At 34.1% G+C, this 16293-nt stretch overlaps 5 protein-coding genes across 5 annotated transcripts; 3 read left to right on the top strand and 2 right to left on the bottom strand.

Moving 5' to 3' along the window:
• The first annotated feature begins 6071 nt into the window (after positions 1–6071).
• Positions 6072–7196, top strand: LOC18016372. Its single transcript, XM_006401768.2, has 3 exons — positions 6072–6222; positions 6368–6697; positions 6788–7196. Exons 1-3 carry the CDS (start codon positions 6156–6158, stop codon positions 6976–6978), a joined length of 588 nt encoding a protein of 195 aa, XP_006401831.1. The 5' UTR covers positions 6072–6155; the 3' UTR covers positions 6979–7196.
• Positions 7197–7587: 391 nt separating this feature from the next.
• LOC18016373 (putative FBD-associated F-box protein At5g56560) lies at positions 7588–9418 on the bottom strand. The gene is made up of 3 exons (XM_006401769.1): positions 8432–9418; positions 8157–8291; positions 7588–7863 (listed from the first exon to the last, which is right to left on the bottom strand). Exons 1-3 carry the CDS (start codon positions 9416–9418, stop codon positions 7588–7590), a joined length of 1398 nt encoding a protein of 465 aa, XP_006401832.1.
• A 1160-nt stretch (positions 9419–10578) lies between these two features.
• On the bottom strand, positions 10579–12443 carry LOC112086516 (putative FBD-associated F-box protein At5g56560). Its single transcript, XM_024155476.1, has 3 exons — positions 11388–12443; positions 11150–11284; positions 10579–10848 (listed from the first exon to the last, which is right to left on the bottom strand). The coding sequence occupies exons 1-3, from the start codon at positions 12441–12443 to the stop codon at positions 10579–10581; spliced, it is 1461 nt and encodes a 486-aa protein (XP_024011244.1).
• A 286-nt stretch (positions 12444–12729) lies between these two features.
• LOC18016374 (uncharacterized protein C683.02c) lies at positions 12730–14454 on the top strand. The gene is made up of 5 exons (XM_006401770.2): positions 12730–13083; positions 13322–13466; positions 13686–13777; positions 13856–13949; positions 14078–14454. Exons 1-5 carry the CDS (start codon positions 12787–12789, stop codon positions 14263–14265), a joined length of 816 nt encoding a protein of 271 aa, XP_006401833.1. The 5' UTR covers positions 12730–12786; the 3' UTR covers positions 14266–14454.
• Positions 14455–14893: 439 nt separating this feature from the next.
• LOC18016375 (actin-depolymerizing factor 12) lies at positions 14894–16173 on the top strand. The gene is made up of 3 exons (XM_006401771.2): positions 14894–14998; positions 15420–15679; positions 15877–16173. Exons 1-3 carry the CDS (start codon positions 14996–14998, stop codon positions 16025–16027), a joined length of 414 nt encoding a protein of 137 aa, XP_006401834.1. The 5' UTR covers positions 14894–14995; the 3' UTR covers positions 16028–16173.
• The last annotated feature ends 120 nt before the right edge of the window (positions 16174–16293 follow it).

The raw sequence follows: 16293 nt of genomic DNA on the forward strand, positions 1-16293 counted from the left end.
TTCTTCTCCATCATGTGCGAAGATGTTTAATCGAAAGCTAGATCAAAAAGACAAAGACCTTTTGTCCCAAAAATACAAACAAAAATATTTACAAATAAAAAAGTGTTTTTTTCAACAAATAAGGTATAGACACACAAAAAAAAAAAATTCTCCCGATTCCTCTAAAATTTATCTAACTTGTGCATATTTACTTAGCTTAATTCATAAAATAAATCATTAGAGATTTCTGTGTGTATGGTAAAGTTAAGTATGGTTTTGCATCCCTGTGTGTTTGTATGTCAGTTGTAAAACGATTTTCGTGTCTCTACAACGTCTATTAGTCACAATATAGAAAGCGAGTGTGTATCATTGGTAAAACGACACGTTAGATCGCTAAATTAATTATGGTGAGACTTTTGTTAACCCCTAACCACGTTAAGGAGTAAACATATAAGAGCATATCCATCCATGATTCCCTCTTTGGGATTCATAGGTATTTAATTTAATTTTTGTATTTTTGTTTTGGGTGATGAACCCCAACCTATTTGATCCCTCCAACCATGAACTCATGTGTGGGATTTATATGAATAAAATAATAATATTTTTTGTAATTTTGTTATAAATCGAATTAATTCATATTTAATTTGAAAAAAATAAAAACATAAAACACAGTTATATAACATGATATGTTATTTAAAAAAACAAATTATTAAAATTATTAAGAAAATAACAAAATACAAATACTGAAAGTAGAATACATTTAATTGGAAAGGTGAGTTGATCCAAATTTTTGCCAAATATTTTCAACCAAATCATCCTTCAAACGTTGATGAATTCGGTTATCACGAACTTGATTTCTATTCCCGATCAAATTAGAGATATTTGTGGGCATATTTGTTGAATACGTCATATCGACTTCTGAAGTTCTGCTTCCTTCTCCTTGTTGAAATTCAGAAAAATTATATTGAGAGTTGACTGGTCTTTCATCTTCCACTATCATATTGTGTAATATGATACATGCTCTCATAATCTTCCCAATTTTTGCTTTATCCCATATAAGAGCTGGATTTTTAACAATAGCGAACCTGGCTTGCAAGACTCCGAACGCTCTTTCGACATCTTTTCATGTAGATTCTTGGCATGTAGCAAATAAAGTGTCTTTTTCACTTTGGGGACCGGAAATAGATTGGATAAATGTTGTCCATTTGGGATAAATACCGTCGGTTAGGTAATATGCCAGATTATACTGATTTCCGTTGACATAGAACCTCACTTTTGGAGCTCGACCTTGTAATATGTCATCAAAAACGGGTGAGCGGTCTAGGACATTAATATCATTTAAAGTACCTGGAGGTCCAAAAAAGGCATGCCAAAACCATAAATCGTATGATGCTACAGCTTCTAAGACAATTGTTGGTTTTCCCGCACCCCGTGTATATTGTCCTTTACTTAAACTGATTAATGTTACACTAGCTAATCAGCGTTTACTTGAATACCTAACACTTATCATTAAACTCTTGAACAAGCAATGACACCACTAAACACTTACATAAATCGTATGGTATCGATTTCAATTTAACACTTACAATTCGTTTTATAACAACAACCACACAATTACGCATCACATGTATAGAATCAAATGCATAAATCAATTTATAAGAAAACCCCTAAAGTTTTATCAAATCGCTGGAAAAAAAAAATTCCCAATTGAAGAAAGCCTAATTACAATCAATCATAGATTTCGTTTTCGTTTTATAACAACAAGCAACCCAATAACCAACGCAGGTATCGAATCAAACGCAGTAAACGATTTCATCCAAAAACCCTAGATTTTTCATTTCGACAAACCCTAAATTTATCCCCAAATCACAAATCCCTAATTTCTAAAAATGAAATAACAAACAAATAGAAGCACGAGATAGACTGAACTTACCTTTGCTTACGAGATCGGCGAATATCGGCTCGAATCACCGGTGACGGCGTTGGGATGGCGATCGGCGTAAATCGCGACGAAGAGGTCGAGAGAGTTTATTTTTTCGACTCGATATTTTGCAAAGGAAAAAAAGAGAAACCCTGAATTTCTCTACCCACAGAGCCAATCAAATATCGCCACGTTGCCAGTCATACTGAGTCATAAGGGCTCAAAAGTATGACTCTAGTCATACGGGTTGAATGAATTTGGGCTTATTTAATTAATTTTGAACCCAACAAAATTGACAGGCCCCACTTGTGAACCTGTTGTTGGAGGTGATCCAAGACTGTTCATACTGTATAATAAAGAAGGAGAGATTATGAACATGGAAGTTTTCAGCTGTACACGAAAGAACCAGAACATTAAAAAGCCTAACTCTAAACTCTAAAGTGACACGTAACAAAAAGAAATTGGCAAAGTATACAGATAGGGAAAAGTCACATTTCATAAAATAAAAATTGCACTGGTAATAGTGGTAATGAACTAATGATATATAAACAAAAGGTAATCTTTTTCTTTCACAGGTCTACTAAGGGTTGTTTATCATACTATTTGTTTTACCTTCGATTATTAACTATGTGAAGTTATTGGAAGTAGATAAAATTCTGGATTTTTTTCTGTTTCTTTTTTTTTTTTCAACGGATTTTTTTTTTTTTTTTAAGGATTTTAAGGATTTTTTTCTGTTTCTCTAGGTCATATACATGCATTATGGATCTAAGTGTGAATATGAATGGTGATTTACAGTAAGCACTAATACAAGTCACTAAGGTATATACATATATCCTAATCATATTAAAATAAAAATAAGTTAGTTAGTGGTTCAGTAGTAAATAAGGTGATAAATGTTGACAAAAATATAATAATGTGATAAATATTTCAGTAATCAAGCTTGAGCCTACAAAAGGCCCATATGAACAAAAATATTCATAGTGCTCCAATTTTAAGGGATCTGCGTAAAAAAAAATTACATGTAAATACTTTTTTATAAATTCAAAACATAGTTTGGAGGAAAAAAATCCATAAAACAGTCTCTTATGTCGACAAACTATTATTCAATTTTTTCATTTTGTTGATTTCATTCAGAAATAACTAGGAACAGCCACATCTAAGTTTAAAACAGATTTTTGTGCTCAATCATCTTATATTTTAACATTTCAAAAAAGAAAATATATATTCGTAAAACAGTTGCAAAAAAATATCATACTGCGTGAGCCTGAAAAAGTTTGAGCCTATTTCACTTGTAGAAAAGTCCAAAAGAATTATAAGTTTGAAAAATAAATAATTGTTCTAACACATATTTATTTGATATAACTTTAGCGGACATAATTATTTGATAGTATATCGATCTGTTTAAAAAAAGCTCAAAATATCACATCAGACGAAAAAAAAAGTTCAAAATTTGTTTTAAGTAGAATTTCGACTTTTTTAGAATCTGTGTGATAATTGATATAAAGTCTCCAACCCAAGCATAGAACCTCAGAACAGACAAAGTCACTTTGGAACTGGTTGGGTTTGTGGAACCATATTCCACATGAATTTAACGTCTAGTAAAGTATTACTGAACAACTGAAATTTGGATCTATTCGTATGTATAAAATATCTAAGTAGTGAGGATGACTCGTGACTGTCCTTAGACCATAAACATCGTTAAGACTCACTAAAGTCTCTTAAATAATTTTTTAATAATAAAATTGAGTTAGAGACGTCTCTTATAGTTTCAATTGTAGAGACGTGTTTTGCTTTTTCAGGAATTCAATTTATTAAAATAATATTTTTATTCATAAAAGACGCATGTAAAAACTGCGTTGTTTATGCTCTTACGTAGCCAAGAAGTCTCTCTGTTGGAAAAACCATAGTACAGAACTTGGCCATCTCCACGTTAGAACTGAAGAAGTCTTTGCCGTCAATTACGGGCTTCTATTTCACGTTTTTTTTTTGTTTGTTATAAAGGATTTTTAATTAAAATACAAAAATTAATATGCCGATAAAGGAGATATCGCTTTAGGCATCCTTTAAGGTAACCTCTAGCCTCCCCAACGTTTCTCACGTCCATCTATTATGGTATTGTATTTCTGGAATTTTTGTATAGGTTTGATTAGCCTCCTTCTCGGGTCGTTACAGAATATTTATTACCCATTTTAAATTCTGAATAAATTTTCAGTTCAAAAGCACCAAACTAACTACTGTCAAAGACATTACCTTACATATCTCATTAGCCAATGAACTTGTTAGAGAGGAGTTGAGAAATTTACTAAATCAAGGGGAGGGCAAATGACGTTGGAATTAAGATTTTTCAATATACATTAAAACTTCAATAGAACAAAGAAATTATCGAACTTGGTTGCAAATTAACGTTTAAAAATCATAGATAAACGGGCACTAAGTAAAAGCTTACACACGACTTTATGTAGACTTTATATATTCGATGCATTGTTTTCTTAGTCTATATGTTTAATGTTTGGTAAAGAAGACTAAATGGTCCAACTATAATTATGACCCTAAGTAGAAGATGGTTCCATGCCAGATTTTAGGAAAAGTGATTAAGTCAGTCAAGTATTCACATCTCGACTTTGACAGCATAATCTTCGCCATTGACAACGGAATTATATTTTTCAAGCCAAATTTCCACGTTATTTTTTTTATTGAGATGAAAATAGAAATTTCGATTACTTAAAAATATATTTGAAGCATACAGTAAAACCTCTATAAATTAATAATGTTGAGACTATGATATTTTATTAATTTAACGTGATATTAATTTATCTATAAATTAATACTTATTAATTTATGTAAAAATATACATGTTCATAAGTTTAAAATTTATAAAAAAACCATGGCTACTATCAGTATTATTGATGATAAAATTAAAGATAATACTACAATACATTTAAAAATATTTACATGTATTAAAATCAATTATCACATCAAAAAATCATTATAAATTTTGAATGTATATAGTAAAACAGTAATAAGAACTACTGATATAATAATTAGAGATGTGAGAATCAATGAAATTTTAACTATAAGTAAAAACAAATACATTAGTCATAATTTAGAATATTATATTTACATATATTTACATAAATTTATATAATTATTAATTTATGTTTTTGTTGGGACCATATATTTACATAATGGTTTCAAAAAAAATTATTATCTTATTGTCTTATCGAATTTGATGGATTTTTACATTGGCCCGACTTGGAATTATCAAAATTTATTAATTTATAGTGATTATTAATTTATCGAGTATTAATTTATAGAGGTTCTACTGTATCTCCAAACAGAATGTCCTTTTTTTGTCAACATAATGTTTAATTTTTTTCATGACATTATTTGGAACCGGACTAATAATAGAATAATAACACTAACACAAACTACTAGAGTACATATTTTGCTCAAATAATATGTTGTTCACAATAATATTTCGTTTATATTAGTTAAAGTTGATCGAAAGTATTATCCAAATGCTCGTAGCTCTGCATTTTATTTTAAATAAGTGTAACTAGAGATTGTCGGATTTATAGATATAAATTAAGTCGTAGAACTAGTTAGAGCTTCAGCATAGAAGATTAAACTGAATGACCATTCTCTTCTGAATGCGAAATCTATACTAAAATAATTTGTTCCCTTTCATTTGATATGCAATGTACAAACCAATCGTTGGTGAGAGTTTCTTTGGTTCAACAGTCAATCAAGGTTGAGTACTCAACACTATGTTTAAGGGTTTGATTTTTGAAAAAATCCGATTTATTACAGATTAGACGCAATTTTATAAGAAGTTTTCAGCATGGTATATACATTGTCGTTCATCGTAGACACTTAAATTCAAACTAAACGTATACAATCAGAATGATACATTTATTTTGTTATTTGAACCCCCCAAAAAAACATTTGTTTTGCTAATGAATCAAAGTGTTTGCCTAACTAATATAACGACGACTCTTCAATGATTGCCACGTAAACACTCCTTGGTGTTTCATTTGTCAACAGAATTGTCATTACTCTTTTGAAATTAAAGAAAATAAACATATTTAAATTTTCTAAGAAATTCTAAAATTCATGTATTGATTTATCACCACTCTATAAATAGGCTATTTCTCCAAAACATATAATCACACCCAAAGAAAATCTCCTCTTCTTTAGGCAAAGTTTCTCTCAGAGCATTTCTTATATTTCTCTCTTTGTGTCTCCACTTTACAGCATGGGTTTGAAGACAGTCTTTGTTGTTTCTATGCTTCTTCTTGCCGTCTATTTGCAAACGACACTTGGTAAGTTTCTCTGCAAATATATCGAATAAATCGACAAGTACACAAGCTAGATATAGTTTTATTATACAACAACATTTTTAACCAAGATATTGTTATTTCGAGGACATACAAATATTTAGTACGCGATTGGCACTAATTCGTATAGGGCACGAAGTCAAGTGCGAGAATCTGGACAAAGACACATGCGCATTCGCGGTCTCGGCCGCAGGAAAACGCTGCGTTTTGGAGAAGAGCGTGAAGAGGAGTGGGATCGAGGTGTATATGTGTCGAGCATCGGAGATAGAAGCGGACAAGGTCACAAACATTATTGAATCAGACGAGTGCATTAAAGCCTGTGGTTTAGACCGGAAATCTTTGGGTATATCATCAGACGGATTTTTGGAATCCCGGTTTACTCAGAAACTCTGCTCGGTTAAATGCTTAACCCAATGCCCTAACATCGTCGATCTCTTCTACAATCTTGCAGCTGGCGAAGGTACGGTTTTGTGATACCGGCAGGTCCGATTACTCTTTTTTTTCTCAAATAGATTTCGGTTTAATTTTATTTTGTTTGATCTTGACATAGGAGTATACTTGCCAAAGCTATGTGAATCGCAACAAGGGAAATCAAGAAGGGCAATGTCTGAAATTAGGAGTTCGGGTATTGTAATGGACACACTAGGACCGGTTGGACCGGTCAGGTTGGGTGAGATGGCACCAGAGCCGGCTACATCAATGGATCATATGTCTTACGCGCCGGCACCTTCATCGTATTAATTAAGGCAAGCAAGAATGGAGAGAAGACGTACCATGCATGTCATGAGATTCCAAAGAGAATAATTAAGAACATATTACATCATGTAATGCTTATATATATTTTTTAGTAACAAAAAAAACCAACACGAGTGGTAAGAGATGGTGAAAGTTGTTCGCTTATATAGTTATATTAGTAATCAATCTTATTATATAACCCAATAAATATGCTTGTGTTTATTGATACTAGGATGGACACGTAATTCGGGTACTCATACTCGAATGGATAATTGATTTCAGTATCCACTCGACTCGAAAGTTTGTTGTATTCACACACAAAAAAGTATCTTTAAACGAAAACGCTAAAAGTGCTAAAACAATTTCTAAATATTATTGGCAATTGTGTGATCTACAACTTCGATTTCATTGAGAAATGAACTTTTTATTTGTCTGGAGCCCATATGACCCATTTTCAACTATGTATAGTATAGTGTAACCTTTATCAATAATGTAAACAAAATCTTTTCTGCTTTCACAAATTATAGAAGATCCGGAGATTAAAGAACAAACACCAAAAACAAAGTCAGGGAGAAAGGAAGAAGAAAGCTGAGAACCTTATGAGTATTCTAGAAATTACTTAAACACTAACTGATATGTCTCTGAAACTCTGGACATTGTCTTCAACTCTGACACATATTTGCTCTTACACCTTGATGAGATTAAGAAGGTCCCCGTCTTTAGACAAGTTGCGTTTGCTAGTATGTAGGCAGCCACTTTCCTCTCTTGCTTTCTGCCTTCATATGGTCTCCATTCCAAGATCTCAAGATGCTTCGATAAACATTCGGGAACAACTTTTGGTTCGATCCAGTGGTTCATGATTGGATCATCGTAATGGCGACCACTATGTTTCTGAGACGAGAAAAAAAAAACATTTCGTGTCATTATAAAATCGTTATAGCGGAAACAGAAATATGACTGAATGTTACACTATTTTCTATGTTTAAAAGACGTGATTCCATCATTAAAAACATTCTGCGTTGTTACTAGTGAACGTGTAAAAGAAATATCACTAGAAAATAAAATAAAAATATCACTAATAAAGTGTTTATGCTATATGATTATTCGAGTATATCTGTTACTATACTTTTTATGTAACAAACTAGTAAACCCGAAAAAGGAAAAAAAGTTTGTGTTCTACATACCGAATCAAGCTTAAGAGATTGAAGTCTTGGAGCGTCATTGAGTATACAAGCAAGTAGATTGGCCCATCCCTCAGAACATGTACATAGCTCTAGATGTTCAAAAAAGAAGAAGAAAGTGCCTCTAGGATATGGAGTCTGCAATTTAAATTATATATATTATTAAATGTTACGAGGTTCTTAACATCTTACCCAAAAAAATGTTACGAGGATAACAAAAACATTAAAAAAAAAAAGAAGAGAAATCTTGACATTGTTGGAGTAAGAACATCTTTTACCGTTGAAGTTAGAGCACAAAAAGAAAGATCTTGGATTGAGGTAAGAGATCCTATGAACTTATTCTCATGACAAATAACCTCGATATTCGCCTTGGTCACCTCAGGCATATATTCAAACCTTAGAAAGTTACTGCACGTATCCTTAATGTTCAGTTTCTCTAAAACAGGAGCATTTACCACAAACCCATAATCCTCCCCAATGTAGACTTGTTTCCTTCTTGAGTTATTGATAGATAAACTTCTCAAAGTAGGCACATTGATATTGAATAACTTCACATTGTCGTATTCGGTCCGGTTTATAACCAAATCTTCAAGAGCCTCGCATTTTCTTAAAAGACTAGCAACAGATTCATCGCTAGAGAATTTAACCGATAAAAGGTGGAGACTTTTGAGTGATGGCAACAAGGACCTAGCCCCAACAATGGGCACATCGTGATATTTGGTTTGCTTTAAAACCAAATATTCAAGATCCGGGCAGATTTGTAAAATACTTGCAACAGTTTCGAAGCCCGAGAAATTAACGGAGAAAAGGTGTAGAGTTTTGAGCGACGGCAAACATAACCCATCCGGATAAACCACGATACTTACTTCACGGAGTATCAATGATTTTAGGGTTTTGCAAGTACTCAAGCATCTCGGTAACACTAGGGCTCTTCCAGACAAGTCTATTCTTAGCTTTCTCACAGATCGATTAACCGCGACTTGGACCACGAAATCGATGTTTGAAGCCGATTTTCTTCGGACAAGCTTGAGATGCAATCTCTCTAGGGTTTGAGCATCGTTAGACAACAAAGATCCATATATAAACCTCATGAAACTGTCATCATCATTATCAAGCGTGACATCAGACACCAATTTCCAAGGATCTTCCTCCGACCATCGTCTTGATATGAGATTTGTTGCTAAGGTCTCTTTGAACATCGGAAGAAACGAGAATATCTTCAAGATCAATTCATCTGGCAAGTCACTGAGCCTCTGACTCTCCATGTTTTCGTTTACTCTGGCGAATTTTACTGTTCTCTCCATGTTTTTCGTTTGTTTTGCTCTCAGTTGTGGAAAACCCGTTCACTTACAAAAGGAAATAGACTTGGGACGCTACAGAGAAGAAATAAAACCCTAGTCAAATTAGGTTTCACAATAAAAAAAAGGTACACATAGGACACAACAAATTATATGCTGATTCCAAACGCAATAAACAACGCAATCGCGGTTTAAAATCTGAAAACCTAATGATTGGGCACATCAACGATTGGGCCCATCAAGTCCAAAACCAATAGGTTCACACGAAAATGGAGAAATCTTTCTTAATTTGTTAATTTGTGTTTGGTGTTTAAGCCAAATTCCTTAAGCAGTATAATGAGATTTAATTTCGTCTCTATTTTCATCAATATATTGGATGAGAAATTTTTTTTTTTCACTAAGCTTTGAGTCTTTAAATTCGCATTCTCTCGGATCAAATGTTTTCTTTTATTCTATTTATTCGTGTATCGTATCTCTTTTTAAGTGCATTGATTCCAGTAATATTTTGACGATTTTTCGTTGATCTTTACTTCAACTTAGAATATCTCCATTGGTAAAGTCTTTATGGGTTCTTATTAATTTTAAAATAATAAATTTTTTATTTTTCTTTTTCTCTAATTTTCTGTCAGTAGCTCTAATTTCCATCGACCATTAGCGTAGAAAAAACTTTTAAAACATAAACCAATAAAACAAAACCATATGTGTTTAAAAACTTTTAAGAAGGGTTCTTAAACAAGGCTTTTATCAACTGGTTCTTAACATTTAATTTCTTTTTCATTTATTTTAATTATTTTTAAAGCTTAAGAAATTCTAAAAGACCTGCAATGGAGATGGTCTTATCCGTCAACTTTTGTAAATTTCTTCATGTTTGAATAATGTAACTCTTAGAGTAACAAAAAATTTAGCTACAACTTTTTTCAATACCACATATATTTTCCTATTGAATAATAATGTTGAATAATAATGTAGATGGAAAACTAGATTTTCAATAGTGTAACCGAAATCTTTTCTGTTTCCACAAATTAAGGAAGATCCGGAGATTAGAAAACAAAGCCAGGGAGAAATGAAGAAGAAAAGCTGAGATCCTCATGTGTCTTCTAGAGACACACACCATCACATAAGAAATATTACTCAAACACTAACTGACATGTCTCGGAAACTCTGGACATTTTCTTTAACTCTGCTTTTTTGTTTTTACATTTTGATGAGATTGAGAATGTCCCCATCTTTAGACAAGTTGCGTTTGCTAGTATGTACGCAGCCACTTCCCTATCTTGCTCTGTGCCTTCATATTGTCTCCATTCCAAGATCTCAAGATGCTTCGATAAACATTCGGGAACAACTTTTGGTTCGATCCAGTGGTTCTTGATTGGATCATTGTAATCGACACCATGTTTCTGAGACGAAAAAAAAAAGCATTACATATCATTATAAATCGTTCAAAAGAAAATTAGCTATTTTCTATGACTGAATGATATTTACTAGTTTCTATGTGTTAAAAGACGTGATTCAATCATTGAAAACGTTCTGCGTTGCTACTGCCTACTAGTGAACATGTAAAGGAAATATCAATAGAAAATAAATTAAAAAAATATCATTCATAAAGTGTGTATGCTATTTGATTATTCAAGTATATCAATTATTATACTGTTCATGTAGTAAACCATAAATAAAAGAAAAAGTTTGTGTTCTACATACCGACTCAAGCTTAAGAGATTGAAGTCTTGGAGCGCCATTGAGTAGACAAGCAAGTAGATTCGTCCAACCTTTAGAACATGTACATAGCTCTAGATGTTCAAGAAAGAAGAAGAAATTGCCTCTAGGATATGGAGTCTGCAATTTGAATTATATATATATTTATTATCCACCGTATATAAGAATAACAAAACATGAAAAGGAGAAATCTTGACATTGTTGGAGTAAGAACATCTTTTACCTTTGAAGTTTTAGAACAGAGAGAAAGACTGTGGATTGAGGTAAGAGATCCTATGAACTTCTCAGATTGATCGCAGTACTTAACCTCGATATTCGCTTTGGTCACCTCAGGCATATATTCAAACATTACAAAGTTACTGCACGTAACCTTAAAGTTCAGTTCCTCCAAAGCAGGAGCATTTATTACAAACCCTTCATAACCGTAGTCACGACTGCTTCTTGATTCATTGATAGATAAACTCCTCAAAGTAGGCACATCAATGTGGAATAACATCACATTGTCACGATTGGCTCTGTTTACAACCAAACACTCAAGAACCGGGCATCTTTGTAAAAGACGCGAGACGTATCTATCAGATTCATGGCCAAATTTCAAGAATGTATCCGATGAAAGGTGCAGGCTTTTAAGTGATGACAAGCAGAAGTCAACGTTATCATCATCGTAATATCTGGTTTCATTTATAACCAAATATTCAAGATCCGGGCAGATTTGCAAAAGGCTTGCAACGGATTCGTTTCCCAAGAGCTTAACGGAGAAAAGGTGCAGACTTTTGAGCGACGGCAAACAAAAACCAGCCGGGAAAACCTCGATCTTTAGGTCACTGAGTATCAATGATTTTAGGGTTGTGCAGTTACTCAAGCAACTCGGAAAATTTAGGGTTTTGCCAAACAAGTATATTCTCAGCTTTCTCAAAGCTTGGTTAACCGCGATTCGAACCACAAAATCGATGTCTGAATCCGAATAAACCGAGAATTTTCTCGTAATTAGCTTGAGATGCAACCTTTCTAGAATCTGAGCATCGTTAGACAACAAAGATCCATAAACAAAACTCATAAAAGTCACGAGAGTTTGATCATCATCATCGAGCGTGACATCCGACACCAGTTTCCAAGGATCCTTCTCCGACCATTGTCTTGATATGAGTTCTGTTGCTACTGTCTCTTTGAACATCGGAAGAAACGAGAATATCTTCAAGATCAATTCATCTGGCAGCTCATTGAGCCTCTCGTTGTCCAAGTTTTCGTTTATTCTCGCGACTTTTATTGCTCTCTCCATATTTTGCGTCTTTCTTCTGGTGAGTTTGCTCTCAGTTATGGAAAATCCGTCACGAGATTCACTTACCTAAGTGTTTTAGACTCGGGACGCAACAGAGAAGAAACAAACCCTAATAATCGTAAAACCAACAATAGTTTTAAACGTGGAAAACAAGTCCTAGTAGTGTTTCCTAGGTTTAACAAATATTTGGGCCCATCTAATATTGGGCCGGATAGAGTCTGGCCCGTTTAAAACACAGAACAAGCCTTTGAAGAAAATTCGTGCGTCTTTCTTCTTCGTCTCCACTGCCTCCATCGCCGCCTGTGAAATCAATCGTCTCTCTCTCTGGATACAGTAGTCGACAATGGTGAGCCAAAGGCAAAGACTTGCGCGGAAACGATACAAGGAAGCTCACCCAGAGCAGTTTCCAAAAAAAGAACCGACGCCGCCAAAAGACCCCAATAAGAAGAAGAAGAAGAAGAGCTTGTTCAAGCGTAAGAAACCTGGATCTTCCACTGATAAACCCATGAGAAATGGCTCCTCGACGAGGCATCCTCTCCGAGTTCCTGGTATGAAACCTGGGGAAGGTTGTTATATCTGCAAGTCCAAAACCCATATTGCTAAGCTCTGCCCTGAAAAATCCGAGTGGGAGAAAAACAAGGTTTGCTTGCTCTCTTCTGGATTCTCTAACTCTCTTGTTTCCTTCTTTAACCATTGAGTTTAGGATTAGGGTTTTTGTCCAATTTAGGGTCTTAGGATTAGAGGTGGGTTTATATCTTGGTGAGTAGGTTTTGGATCAATTAAGTGTTTGATTGATGTTTGATGTTGCTGTTTCTTAATCACTGTAAACTCGAACACTACTCTTGTTGGTTTATTGATGTTTGTTCTGTTGCTCGTAGATATGCTTGCAATGTAGAAGACGAGGGCATAGTCTTAAGAATTGCCCTGACAAAACCGACGAGAGCAGCTTCGAGAAGAAGCTCTGTTACAACTGTGGAGATACTGGCCATTCACTTTCTCACTGTCCTTATCCTTTGGAAGATGGTGTGTGTTTCTGTTTAGCTACTATGTTGTTATATCCAGATTCGGATGATTAACATGAAGAGTTGTTGATTTTGCGTCTCAATACGCTTAAAGATCTGTCCCACAGATATTTGAATGAGGGTCTGAAGTGTTATTTGGAGAGTTTTAACAGTACTTGCCTGTAAAATCCATATTTGTTGGCTCTACTGTATTCATTTGTCTTTTTGGTTACTTTTGTAGGAGGGACTAAATTTGCAAGTTGTTTCATATGCAAGGAGAGTGGACACATAAGCAAGAACTGTCCTCAAAACAAGCATGGAGTGTACCCAATGGTACGATGCTCAAATCTTGTTTCGAATCATTTTCTTTTCCTCATACAAGAATGAGTTTCGACATTTTTCTTTTGGCAGGGCGGGTCTTGTAAAGTTTGCGGGAGTGTGGCTCATCTCGTCAAAGACTGCCCCGATAAACTCAACAGAGATTCAGCCCCTACAAAGAGTTCAAGTAAACATCTTCTTTTGCTTTCTCGCGCGTTCAATTCTTGAGCTTCTAAATTTGGTGATCCTAGTCAATTGCAATCTCTTTTAATCCTGTAAAGATCTTAACTTCATCCCCTATGCATGAAACTACAGGATTTGATGCTACACCAAGAGGGAAACTCACTAAGTTTAGTGGGGATGATCTTGAGGACGATTTCTATGAAGAGCCTGTAAGCAGCAAGAAGATCAAGACCTCTGATGCTACTACACCTGATGATTTAGATCAGAAGAGCATCTCGAAGAAGAAACAAGGTCCAAAGGTTGTCAATTTCGTAGGATGATTCACAAAAGTAACTCAAAGAGGATCTAAAAGGGTCGTCAATTTTGTAGGAAAGGTCAAATTTTTCGTTCTTTATATGCATCTAGAGTTCTTGTAATGGACAAGTTGGTGTGTAAGATTAAGAAAAATGTTATGTAATGGAACCACACAGCCAATTCTGTTTCAAATTAATTCAAGAGGATCTAAAAGGGTTGGCAATTTTTCGTTTTCTATATGCATCTAGAGTCTTGTAATGGACAAATTGCGGTTTAAGATACAGAACAATGTTTTGTAATGGAACCACACAGCCAATTCTGTGTCAGATATCTTTTAAACCGAACAAGAACCAAATCAACCAAAACGGTAAAACATTTGTAAACCAGACGATAGACATAGTCCCTGTATGTGTAAAAAAGATAAGGATACAAATAAGCTAAATATAGAGTAGAAAAATTGCTAAATTTAGTAAAATTGTTGGGAAAGAAAAGATGGTTAGGCGAAATTGAAGGACAGAGAGGAAAAAAAGGTGTGGTTTGATGTTAAAAGAAGAGAGGTGTTAATGGTTGTCCGAGTTAGTCTCGATTAACCTCTTCAAATCAAATTAAGAAACTCTTCTTACCCCAAAATTATTTCTCTTTTTCTTCATTCTTCATCTCTCCTCCCACAAAAGAGGACAATACAAAAATCAAAAAAAAAAAAAAAGTACAAGATCTCTCTTAATTTCTCTTTGTTGTCTTCATCATCCAAACGCAATGGTGCGTGATCTCTTCTCCTTTGTTTCTTTATCTTTGTAATTAATTTGCGCATCATATAGATGTTTGAGCATCGTTCTTGTTTTGCTTTAATCACAATTTGTGTTTACGTATTATAAAGGTGTTTTTCCTCAAATGAAACCATAATAAACGCAAATACCATTTGGAAACTATATAAAAAAGTGTATAAAAAACCTAAAAATGTATTATTTCTCAACATGTGTGAAACGTAAATGTACAAAATGGCATTTGAGACAATCGCAGCTTTGACTTAGGACTAATCCGCACATATTCATATATAGGCTATATGAAATGTTTTTGTTTTTTTAATATGATGTTTCTTCTATATATATATTTTTTTTTGGATGTTTCTTCTATATGTTAATTAACTTATATATATAAACATCACGAATGAAAAAATTAGGCGAACGCGGCGTCGGGAATGGCGGTGGAAGACGAGTGTAAGTTGAAATTTTTGGAGCTAAAGGCGAAAAGAAACTATAGGTTCATAATCTTCAGGATAGATGGACAACAAGTGGTGGTGGAAAAGCTGGGAAGTCCCGAGGAGAACTACGACGATTTCTCCAATTCCTTACCCGCCGATGAATGCCGCTATGCTGTCTATGACTTCGACTTCACCACTGCTGAGAATTGCCAGAAGAGCAAGATCTTCTTCATTGCATGGTATATTACAAATACCCTTTTGCATGCATGTCTTATGAAACATATGTTTTGTTTTCTCAACAACATGCATTGCAATATGCGAATTTGAACGTGTACTACAATAGCACAAACCACTAGAATGATTACATGTCATGGTTTCTTTTTATGAAATATATATTGAGTATAGATTATGGATGATGTGCATGTATATATGATAGGTCACCGGATTCATCGAGGGTGAGGATGAAGATGGTGTATGCGAGCTCAAAGGACAGGTTCAAGAGAGAATTGGATGGGATTCAGGTCGAGTTACAAGCCACGGACCCGAGCGAGATGAGTCTCGACATCATCAAAAGTCGAGCTCTCTAGATTCATACATTGCCTGATTTTCTCCATCATATATCTCCATAAGTGCACCATCATCATCATCAATTCAAGCACTTTCTCCATGTTATGTAACTTTCTTGGTTTCATTCATTTTTTTCTCTCTCTATTTTTTATTGATATTTTTTAATTTGACATGGACTTTTATACTTTCGCATGGGAAAAGCTTAAAACCATGTAGTTTCTCGTGTAATAGTTGCATAACTTTCGTTGAAAAATAAAATATATTAATTTTTCATTGCGACATTCTG

The sequence above is a fragment of the Eutrema salsugineum genome, unplaced genomic scaffold, assembly GCF_000478725.1.
Source record: "Eutrema salsugineum unplaced genomic scaffold, Eutsalg1_0 scaffold_2, whole genome shotgun sequence".
NCBI classification, from domain to species: Eukaryota; Viridiplantae; Streptophyta; class Magnoliopsida; order Brassicales; family Brassicaceae; genus Eutrema; species Eutrema salsugineum.

Bases quoted from the DNA above. Each gene is read 5' to 3' on its own strand.
- LOC18016375 (XM_006401771.2), top strand. The intron at 15,680-15,876 runs GTATATTACAAA...TATATATGATAG, and splicing joins AAGATCTTCTTCATTGCATG to GTCACCGGATTCATCGAGGG.
- LOC18016372 (XM_006401768.2), top strand. From the start codon at position 6,156: ATGGGTTTGAAGACAGTCTTTGTTGTTTCTATGCTTCTTCTTGCCGTC. The intron at 6,223-6,367 runs GTAAGTTTCTCT...TAATTCGTATAG, and splicing joins CTATTTGCAAACGACACTTG to GGCACGAAGTCAAGTGCGAG. The intron at 6,698-6,787 runs GTACGGTTTTGT...ATCTTGACATAG, and splicing joins CAATCTTGCAGCTGGCGAAG to GAGTATACTTGCCAAAGCTA.
- LOC18016373 (XM_006401769.1), bottom strand. From the start codon at position 9,418: ATGGAGAGTCAGAGGCTCAGTGACTTGCCAGATGAATTGATCTTGAAG. The intron at 8,292-8,431 runs GTAAAAGATGTT...TTTAAATTGCAG, and splicing joins TTTGTGCTCTAACTTCAACG to ACTCCATATCCTAGAGGCAC. The intron at 7,864-8,156 runs GTATGTAGAACA...TTCTCGTCTCAG, and splicing joins AATCTCTTAAGCTTGATTCG to AAACATAGTGGTCGCCATTA.
- LOC112086516 (XM_024155476.1), bottom strand. From the start codon at position 12,443: ATGGAGAGAGCAATAAAAGTCGCGAGAATAAACGAAAACTTGGACAAC. The intron at 11,285-11,387 runs GTAAAAGATGTT...TTCAAATTGCAG, and splicing joins TCTGTTCTAAAACTTCAAAG to ACTCCATATCCTAGAGGCAA. The intron at 10,849-11,149 runs GTATGTAGAACA...TTTTCGTCTCAG, and splicing joins AATCTCTTAAGCTTGAGTCG to AAACATGGTGTCGATTACAA.
- LOC18016374 (XM_006401770.2), top strand. From the start codon at position 12,787: ATGGTGAGCCAAAGGCAAAGACTTGCGCGGAAACGATACAAGGAAGCT. The intron at 13,084-13,321 runs GTTTGCTTGCTC...TGTTGCTCGTAG, and splicing joins CCGAGTGGGAGAAAAACAAG to ATATGCTTGCAATGTAGAAG. The intron at 13,467-13,685 runs GTGTGTGTTTCT...TTACTTTTGTAG, and splicing joins TCCTTATCCTTTGGAAGATG to GAGGGACTAAATTTGCAAGT.